This window comes from Olea europaea, unplaced genomic scaffold, assembly GCF_002742605.1.
Source record: "Olea europaea var. sylvestris unplaced genomic scaffold, O_europaea_v1 scaffold1929, whole genome shotgun sequence".
NCBI lineage: Eukaryota > Viridiplantae > Streptophyta > Magnoliopsida > Lamiales > Oleaceae > Olea > Olea europaea.
In genome coordinates, this window is record NW_019237118.1 from 76,375 (window position 1) to 87,355 (window position 10,981).

The following is a 10,981-nucleotide window of genomic DNA, read 5'->3' on the forward strand; positions in this document are numbered from 1 at the left end:
ATTTCTCACTTACATCTCCAAAAGGTATAATTTGCTTGGAGAATATATTAGAATGGAAGTAGATGTGTCGTGCTAATACTTAGATGCAAAAATAAACTCTCAAAGCTTATATAAATAGATATATTTAACGATTTCATGCAAAAAAGATTAAATATAGTTCGCAGTGGCCTAAGAACAACTTTATTCATTCACTACTCAGGGGAATATAAATTCTCTTCTAAAAATAGGGAGTATGCGCGATTCCATTATTAGTTATCACTCAGTATCGTATAATAATTAAGATAAAATGAATAAGATATTAAAAGAAAACATAAAAATGATTAAAATTTATAAAAAAAAAAACACCTCTTAGACAAGGTATATTTAAAGACATCAATCTGGCTCGTCCAGATAAAAACTTTGAGCCAACTCAACTCGTGGTTTAGTTGAACTATGCGTGAACCAACCTATGTAGCTCATTGAGCCACACGAGCCGAATTGCACGGCTACCCAAAATGGCTAGTGTCACAAGCTAATTACAAGCAGCTACTGTAAGCACCACGAAAATATTTAAAAAAAATAAAATTGGATCGGCTCAGGCCAAAAAAGCCTGAGTCGTTTTTTGCCCGGGCTACACCGTGCCATAAACTTAGGCTCGCAATCCAACTCAGCCCAACTCATTTACATCTCTAGGTATATTATGCTTTGGTATATTTATACTTTACCTACCATATCTTGAAAAATTACAGTTTACACACTATATTTTACTAACTGATAACGAAACACACCAGTTGCTAGATTTATAAATACGCCATCATAAATATCAAAATAAACTAAAATAACCTTAATCATAGATAAGAAATTACACCCTATACGGTACTTTATGTAACAATAACATCCTCTTTCTTTAATTATTTTATCATTCTTCAAAATTTATTTATTTGAAGCGTTGATCTTAAATGTTATTTTCTTACAAAATTTATTATATTTATTTTCAGTTAGTTCCAACTTAAGCCTTGTTTGTGCCCCATTTTAAAAAAAATGCATTTTTCTTTTTCTTATTTTCAACAACACATTTTTCAACAAAATTATACACGTAAATCGAAAATTTTTACTTATGCCCATGTTTGTCTATCATTAAATTAAGAAAATGAGTTTTAGATTAATAATTTTTTTGAAGAATATGTGATTAAAAAAAATGGGTTTACGTGCAAAAATTTTTATTGTAAAAATGTGAGGTTAAATATGAGTTCGAGAATAAAAGAGTTTTGACATAATAGTAGAGACACAATGGCTATTTTTTAACCATAATTTTTTTTTTCAAAAAAAAGAAAAAGGAAATCACTATTTCAAAATACATTTTTCCCCAAAAATATATTTTTAATGGAGTCCAAATAATGGCTAAATAAATTAAAGTTTAACACTAATAAGTTAATAACATATCAAAAAATATAAATATATTGGCATATTACTATCATTTTGTCCAAAAGCTATAGTTGATTGTACAAATATTATTGTTCATGTAAAATCGTAAGTTTAAGCTAACAATTAAAAAAATAGTAAAGTGAACATAAGGGGTCCAAATTATCATCTCAAGAAGATCGATTTAAATAAAATTACCCCTTGTTTGATGAACACAATACGTCAAGGTTAATATTAACTAAGAAAAGAAAAAACAATTAAACGAGCATGTTTTCTTTAGATTATGATTAATCTATTCAATATCATGGTTGAAGTTTAATGAGATTTCAATGTAGTTATTATCTTCGATCTCGCCTCTCAAGTTCTATTTCTAAAGTTGTACTTAATCTAATTCATTATTAATTAAACTCCCGTTTGGCCCTCATTTTTTTCAAATTTTAATATTTGAAATAATATTTTTTTGAAAAATGTGTGGTTAAAGAAAAATGAAAAGTTTCGATTTACGTATAATATTATTTTATAGAAAATTGTGTGGTTGAAAATAAGAGGAAAAAAATGAAAAAGAATGGGGGCCAAACGGGGGCTAAATCAATTTACCTTTTCTGAATTTAATTTAATTTTATCTAATTGAGTTAACTCACTATATCTCGATATGAATCTGAATAAGCATCAAATTAACACATTAAATCGCCTAAGAATCTAATAACAAGAGTCAACAATAATGAAAGTATGTCTCTACCTTTTACGATCAATTGTCGAATTTCTCAACATGTTCTAAATTTATACTGACCTTTAGGCTTGTTACAATTCTCAAAATCATGGTAGAGATCAAGTAATCCAAGCCTTGAGAACAAGCATAAAATCAACATATAAATTAATTAACTATGCAAAACTTGAGAATTTAACAGAATCAAATCTAGGTCACATAAATCATCCCAACTAATGATCCAGGGCAGAGCCGGTCCTGCTAGGAGGCATATGAGGCTTGTGCCTCAGGCCCAAAACTGTAGGAGCCTCATTTTTGGCCCAATATTTTTTTTAAGGCTCTATATATCAGATGAATTGAATCTTCCAATCGTTTTTCCCTAGCATCATTCGAAGTTCATTTCCTCTTCTCCAATCTCTACTCTCTTTGACAAATTACACAAGAACTCAACAAACCACAAAAAAATTCCAACCCTAACTCTCAACTCGCAGGCTGCATGTTCATACTTTTCATATCATATTTTTCATAATACTTTGATTCATATATATGGTTCTTGTAAGAAGGTTGTTTATGTGTACAAGGTGTTCTCTAAAATGTCATTTAGAACGGTTGTTTGTTGGAATTCGATTATTTCAACTTATGTAGAGAGCTCAAAGTTTTTCTATTCAGTTGAGATTTTTGTCAAGATGCTTGATAAAGGATAGTGATTTTGAGCCGGATGAAACAACGATGGTGATTGTACTTTCCGTTTGTGTAGAGCTTGGTAACTTGAGTCTGGGAAAATGGGTGGGTCCATTCTCATGTTACTAAGAAAGGTAGGGTTTTGAATTGTCAGTTGGGTACTGCCCTTGTTGACATGTATGGAAAGGTATGGTTTTGAATTGTCAATCACAATAAATTTGTTGATTAACAATGCTGTAAAATGAGACTTTGTTAATTGTTATTACCGAAATTCCAAGTTTCTAATTTACTACTAACTTTGAGTAATTGATTTATTATATCAAAGTCATGATAGTTATTTGGAAACATGGAGGAAAGAGGAAATAAAAACTAGTTAAATGAAAGAAAGATAAAAAGTATGTCTGGAAGCATATCTGATAGGTGGAATGGAGTAAAGTGATAGATGAACATTGAGTTAAATGTTTATGCAATAAAATTATATACTTGTAATTGCATTGGTGTTTGATCATAAATTTTTATTTCTGACTTGTGAGTTATGACAATGAAATTCTCAAGGGTGTGATTCCACAATTTTCTTCAAAATTTTACTTCCGAGTTAAGCAATGGCTTGCCCTAACATGTTATTGAATATTTTGAAATTGTTTGAAGCCTTGTCGGCTTATATAATTGTGGCCTAGTCGGCTTATATAATTGATTATTGTATTATCAATTGTACATGCGCATGTAGTAACTATATTAAAAACTCTAATTGTAGGATGATTGAGATATTTTGTAATTGTCTTTTAGATTAATCGTTGGACATTAGATATAGACTCATACATTATGCCCCATACATATGAATCTGGTGTTCAAAAGAGAAAAATGAAACGAAATAAATTGCATTAATTCAAAGTCAAAGCAACAATGCGATTGCGTTGTTTTAATGTTAAGTTTTAAGTTAGCACTAGGTTACATAACACACCGTTAAATTTTGCATTTATATTGATTTTGGATGCCTAATTTATGAGGTGTTTGGTTTGTTGCTTTAAGATGTTTTCAATTTTGCAAAACATTAAAAACTTATTTGATTTGATATTTTTGAAAACAATGTTAAACTTATAATATAAAATTCCAAACATGTTTTGTCATCTTGAATGTTTTAGTGAAAACACTCAAAATATGAGAAATAAACATTTGATTAATTTTGTTTAAATAAAATTATAAAAATATATATATATAAACACATAAAAAAAAAGAAAAATAAATTTTTGGAAAAAATTCTAAATCCTAGAAGATAAAAATTATGAAAAAAAAATCTAAAATACCAAAAAAAAAAAATCTAAAAAAAATCTAGAAAATCAAAATCTAAACAAACATAAAAAATAATTCAAACTCTTGTTGGTTGTTCAAATAAAAATTCTCAGTACACGTCATTAACTTTTATTTTTTATTACTAATATTTTACTAACTTAATTTATTTATTTTTTTTATTTGTAATAGAAAAAATATTGCAAAATCCACCAACTTCATAAAGGTTCATTTTTGAGTTTGGTTCCAATAATTATATGAACTCAAATGGTTTTATTTACGAAATTCTTGCAGTGTAATGGGTGGTTTCGAATGTTAAAGTACCCGAACAAACTCATTCGATGCCCAAGCCTAGAAAAATGGATGAAAATCATCAATTTAACCAATATTGGTATCGCACAAAATGTCCGCTTCTACCATGCATGATGAAGTCTGTCCATCTTTAAAAAAAAATGCGAGGCTTTGGCGTTTAAATCTTGGCTGCTTCTGAGGATGTTCATAGTCCGTATGTTTATTCTTGGGTCGTTTTGGTGCACATGATGTTTTGCCAGTTTCCAAAGAGGGATAGTTGACAGTTGACAGGTTATTTTAAGAAATTTTGTGCTCAAATTGCTCTTTGTTCTTGTTTGTAATAACTAGCTAGCTTTACTTCAATTAAAATAAAATAAAATTACTGTTTTGTAATTTACTATTACATAGCTACTGAAGAACCTATCTTCACGTTGATACTAAAAGGTTGCCCTCGTCTTCTGTGGCATGAACGACACATTGAAATAGACAAGAATGTCTATAACACTGTTTCATATCATGCGAGCGTCAAATCCTTGCAGGTTAGACACAAGTTAGAAGGAAAGGACTAATTTACTTGAGAAAATATTTGGGGAAAATTCTACTTGGATACGGGCTGTGACAGCGCCCCCTCCAATAGGGAGGCACCAAATTGGCACCTTGTCACAGGGGTTGTCACGGCCCCTATCCAAGTAGCAGCTCCCAATATTTGCTACATTAGAAAAGACACAACTACCCCAAGACTCAAAATGTTGAGTCATAGATTCCTTCGAAATTTATGGCCATATTTCGTTGTATGTTGTCCTCGTTCTTAGTAATGAGATCAGGTTGATCCAATATATTGTAACAAAATAAATAAATAATAAAAGAGGAAAAAAGAAAGTCATAAAGAATTCTATGGACATGTATCTTATCCCAGACTCAACATGATTAAGAAAGTATATGTAACAAATATCTCAATTGTCATGTTCAAATTTATCCAATCCAATGCGTCAACACACATACATTGCCATGTCAGCTACGTATAATCTTGAAGAGGCACGCTCCGTAATCCTACTCGAGTGTTGAGTAGAATTCTTGGTAATGCCATTTATGTACAGTACATATTGAATACAACTTGTTTGTAGAAAACACAATAAATATTCAAAATGATCTCTTTCAGAAAGATTAATGCCAAATACCTGCACATTCTTAGTCCGAAATAGCACCACTCTTCTGTATCAGATACCCTCTTGTTTTGTCATTTTTCAGCAAATGTTGAAACACGAGAAAGTTTTAAACTAGCAGTTGCCTGTAATTTGATTAAGAGGATCACAACAAGCATAAGATCAATCTTCCTTGTCAGTGGCTCGAAGTAACTCAATGGCTTCTTTCTGAGAGACAGAGCTCCCACCGTGATCAACCTGGTCTCTTCTGCCAACCCTTGGAGGTTCCTCCTTACCAATTGTGAGGATCAGTATCATGACAGCCACCACAAATATAATCATTAAAACTAATCTGATTCCCATCTGTGAGCCTATAAAATCAATGAAGGACAGACCAGTAATACGTTTTTGTATTACATTTCCTTCTCTGTAGTCTTCAAGAAAACGAGAGATTTGTGTACCAATATCAGTTTCTTCAATGCTTTCTGAGCCAATAATCTGTTGGTGACGAAAAGAGAAACAGAAAATTGTAACATCAGTATGCAAGTATACAAATATTTGGGCCAAATGACAAGTATAAGATGCAAATGTGTAAAAAGGAAACACGTCATCTTTCTCATTACAAATGCAACATCTGACATTGGTAAAAGGAACCGGTTTAAGTTTTCGTGAAGTCAAATTCTGAAAAAAAAAGGAAGCCTCACTTACCGAAAAATACTTCTCGTTTCCATCCCAAACAATCATTTTTGGCAGCTTCGTTTTCTTATCAACTTCAAATGATTCAGTAAAGTCTTCCCATTGCTTGACCCCAACATACCCAAATATTAAGTCGCGATTTGCAGATGCAGCAGCCTTCAAAATTCTTATTAATCCCAGCGATTTCTCATCTGCTTCATCCTGTACGATGGATAACACAATTTTCCTATCATCATCTTTCAGCAACTGCAGTGTATCTTCATTGATGGGCAATGCCAGAGGGAACAAATTCTGTTTTATACAATTTTCGAGAAATTGCTCTGTCATTTGATACAAGAAAGATGCATTTAATCATCAAATGTGTAGAATTAAACTCACTAAAATTGTAGCAATAACAAAAGTTGAGGTTCTGTTCGTATATTATTCCTTGAAGATCTGCTAAATGCCAACATGTACAGAAAATTTTGCAAGTCAAGATATAGCAAAGAAATCTCAAAGAAAAATCTGACTTAGATATATTAGGCTACGTGATCACCCAGTAGGACCATAAGGAAGTATGTGCATGCTAGAAGAAAGTAAAAACCAAATAATGTTTGACAAAAGTAAATGGAAAAAGGTACATCTTATTTAAATACAGAACTTTTACGGAACGTTTGAAAGCAATGCTGGACAATAGACAAGATTTTAACTTATTTTTTATCCTTAGGTACTTTATAATGTTGTCTAATCCATCATCTATGCAAAGTATAAAGCAACCGAATATATACAATTGCACTATTTCCAAATCCTAATTATGGGCTCAAAAGTAAAAGACATTAACCAACAAGAAGTTTACTTTCCAATTCCAATGACATGGAATGAATTTGATCCAATAGACATAAATCTCAACTAGGAAACTTTTAGCCACGAGAAAGTATGTTATACATCAGATACTTGTTCAAAATTTCAAAATGAGACATGCTTCATTATGATGAAAAGTTGGAACAACTAAATTTTAATATCACCTTCAAAAGGCCCAGAAAAGATGCTCTGTTCCTTCTGGGCTGTATGAATGGAAGCCAAAGCAGGCACCTTATCAAAATCATATTTGGTCATAATTGCATCCGAGAAATCTTTTGCAACTGAAAACCATGCTTTCTTCTTATACTTGACGGCCAAGTTTGATATCACGGACTCATTTAAGCCAAATCCTATGAATATAGGAAAATGAGTACCAGCTGCATCAACAAATTCACTAATAGCGGAGTCTGAATTGAGAATAGCAACATCAGGAGCAATGAATTTCTTCAGGAATTGAACAAGTAAATCTGCTTTTCGTGGTCCATAATAATCTGAAGGAACTCCATGGATAAACATCTTCAGAGTCGGATACCCACTGCATTTAAGAAAAAATCAAAATCTTTAGGATTTTACCCCATCTACTCATTGCTTTATTTAGTAAGCAGCTGTCTAATTTCTAGAATAGATTTACTAAAATCAAGAAAAAGAAAAGCGAAAAAAAAAATGGTTTCAATTAAGGTAATAGGAAATTTCGCTGTTCCCCAACTGTAATTGAATCAAAAGGTTGTGGCCGCATACTCAATTTCATGCTTGGAAGCTAGACGCTTGTATTTGTCAGCATCTATTTTTGCCACAATTATGGGCTGTTTCAATCCAGCTAGAACAGGGGCAGCTTTATCCAACTGCATGCAGCATTAAAATTTGTCAGCCTTCTTGTAAACATTGAATTCAAATTGTCAATCCCAAATGGACAATAAGCGTCCGTTGAATATATCTCCCAACAATGAAGGGATCAAAACAATATATGTAGGAACAACCGAACAAGGACCTCACAGAAGCCAAAGAGTAATAGTGATTTTCGGTGAGCCCAATAAGTATAGAGAGCATATGTAACAATAAAGCACGGATATCCTATTCTGTTATAACATTTTTTTCCCCTGTTGGTAACTGAAGCATTTTAACTCTGACTTTCTTTATAGCTGGTCGAAGCCTGGATAAAAGAGAGTTGTCCTAGATTTGACAGCTAGCGTAAAACTTTGTCAAATTTCCGACACAAACCATTATATGATTTTCTTTGACATGCCCTTCATCAGCGATGCATTGCATCAGCCTACTAATATTGTGAATAGTAAGCAATCGTTAGTATTTTGAGTGCATTTCATAAATGATCAGCCATATTGGTTTCTGGTTGTGTCCTGAAGTAAGCAAAGGTTCCCATGCTTTAATGGATAGGCATGGATTAAGAAGTTAATCAGGATAGCAGGATTAGAGTAGGAATATAGATAGGAACACTGACCGGAATATTGTTATAACGAGTACATGCAAAATGCATGGAAGGAAGTTCAGCATAACTTACATAGAATATGACAAAGCCAACAACTAGGAAGCACACATTACAAAATTTACATCAGGGAAATTATTTGTATCAGGGACTTGATTATACCATTTATATCAGTTAGACTTGTATTAGAAGAGAGGTCAGTTAGTGTTGTTAATTTGTCTATTATGTAAATAGGATTAGTTAAGGTAACAAAGCATATTCCGGAGTTCGCCATAACTTTCTGAATCAAGGTACAAAATCTGTTTCCTAGAATACAACAAGAAAAGTCTCAAGCTTTAAAGCATCAGTATTACCACTATATTAACTGCAGTGTTCATTATTCTCACAATTTGTAAATCAATTAAAAAAGATCAACAAGCCAGCAAGTTACATAATATCTAGGATGATGTACAACACGCTGAAGTTGCACTCTAGTGCAGCATTCATTTCACTTTTAAGATAATCATTACTCCCACTATTAAACATCCAATTCTAGGATAACAAAGGTTCACAGTGTGAAAATCAATTAAGAAGGATCAACAAGAAGCCAAGCAGATACAATATCTTTGCACGATGTACAACAAGCTGAAGTTGCACTCTTCTGCAGCATAGCATTCATTTCATTTATAAACAACCATTACTCCATCTATTAAACATTCACTTTTAAAAGGTTCACACTTTGAAAACCGATAAGAAACATGCCACAAGACACCAACAAGGTAAAACATCTGTAGCACTATGTACATCACGCTGAAGTTGCACTCTTCTCCGTACAACATGCTGAAATTGTACTCTTCCACAGCATTCATTTCAAATTTAAATAGTCACCCCTCCATTTATTAAACACTCGATTTCGAATAATTAAAGTTCAATTAAAAAGTATTAAACAAGAAGCCAATACGATACAACATCTCTAGCACGATGTACAACACGATGAAGTTGCTCTCTTCTGTAGCAATTATTTCATTTTTGTAATAATTATTACTCCATTGATCGAACATTCAATTTTGGAATAATAACCATAATAATAATAATCAAGAGGGAGCTATTTAAAAGAAAAAGAGACAAGTAATTGACCTCTGGAGCAAGGCGTTTGCAGTAGCCACACCAAGGGGCGTAGAAATTGACAAGAATATAATCGAAAGTTGATATAACAGAATCGAAATCGGATTCTTCCAGTTCCAATACCTTCGCATCCACCTTGAACTGATGTTCCTGCGATGCACTGATTGACGGGGAAAACGATAACAGCGAGGAAAATAGTAACAAAACGTGGATCAATGGAAGCATTTTGAGTTTATTACTGGCACGATTTGTTTGAATTTGATTAGCCGATAAAAGGCCCCGGGGGGGAGGGGGGTCGGAAGCTCGAGAACTGAAAGTTCGTCGGAGGAGGCAATGATAATGCAAAAGCAGATTTTCTTCGCGCAAACTATCTTTCGTCTTGTGTGCGCTTGAACGGTTAAGTAGTACTTAAAGTTTGACTTTTCCAAATGGAGGCAACCTAAAGGCTTATTTGGAAAAGTATGGCTTGACAAAACTCTCCTACCGAATCAAATTGAATGAAGAATTCTTCTTAAATTAAATATTCAAATGAGTATTTGAATCGAGAATTCATGGGTTTGGTTCGATTTTCAGTTTTAGATCAAGAATCGAAGAATCAAATAAAAATCGAAATTTCCTATTTTTTAATTAATTTATTCTAAATAAATCAAATTATTTTATTTTTTCTAAATAAATTTGCTAATTAGTTAATTTAGTTCAAACCCAAAAATATAATTTTCCTATTTCTAATTTTCAGTTTAAAGTCAACTTAATCAAATTGACTTAAGTTTTATCTAAATCTGTTACTCTACTGTGGTGTCGTTTCTATAACGGCAGACATGGCAACTAATTATAAAGATAATTTCACTTTAGATTGTTAGAAAAATAATTAGTTGCAGCAGTGATCAGAACAATATAATGCAGAAATATAAAACTTATCAATCGAGTCTCGTGACAGCACGATGTCCTAAAGTGAAATTGCCCGTCAATAATTGCTGTGACCTCCGTGGACAATCACTCCCAGGATACAACGATCGTAAACCACTTATGCAGCAATCACGAATGGTTTTTCTAGAACTCTCAATTGTACTCCAGAATAGGTATAAAAACCCGAATATAAGAAGTTCACAATATGAAAAGAGTGATTGATTCTATTTTCTTTTTGTGTGTCTTTTCCCAAAGCAAGATATGGGTTTATATAGGCAAGATGGTAGCAACAGTCTTCACCATGTTAATGCAGAATTTTAATGACTGAGTAGTGGGTGTTTTAATGGCAGTTAGTGGGTTGTTACAAAAACAAACAGTCATAAAATACTGGCTAGTCTTACCCATTAAATAATGAAGAAAAACAAATATATTTATTTTAGTCAAGGAAGCCCAAGGCCCCAAGGCCCAAATCAAGACATTTTAATA

The 10,981-nt window shown here is 32.5% G+C and overlaps 1 protein-coding gene across 1 annotated transcript; it reads right to left on the minus strand.

Annotated features, from left to right (window-relative positions):
- Positions 1-5,260: 5,260 nt before the first annotated feature.
- LOC111379073 (protein disulfide-isomerase 5-2-like) lies at positions 5,261-9,985 on the minus strand. Its single transcript, XM_023002397.1, has 5 exons — positions 9,602-9,985; positions 7,783-7,886; positions 7,209-7,579; positions 6,217-6,524; positions 5,261-6,006 (listed from the first exon to the last, which is right to left on the minus strand). The coding sequence occupies exons 1-5, from the start codon at positions 9,812-9,814 to the stop codon at positions 5,692-5,694; spliced, it is 1,311 nt and encodes a 436-aa protein (XP_022858165.1). The 5' UTR covers positions 9,815-9,985; the 3' UTR covers positions 5,261-5,691.
- Positions 9,986-10,981: the final 996 nt, after the last annotated feature.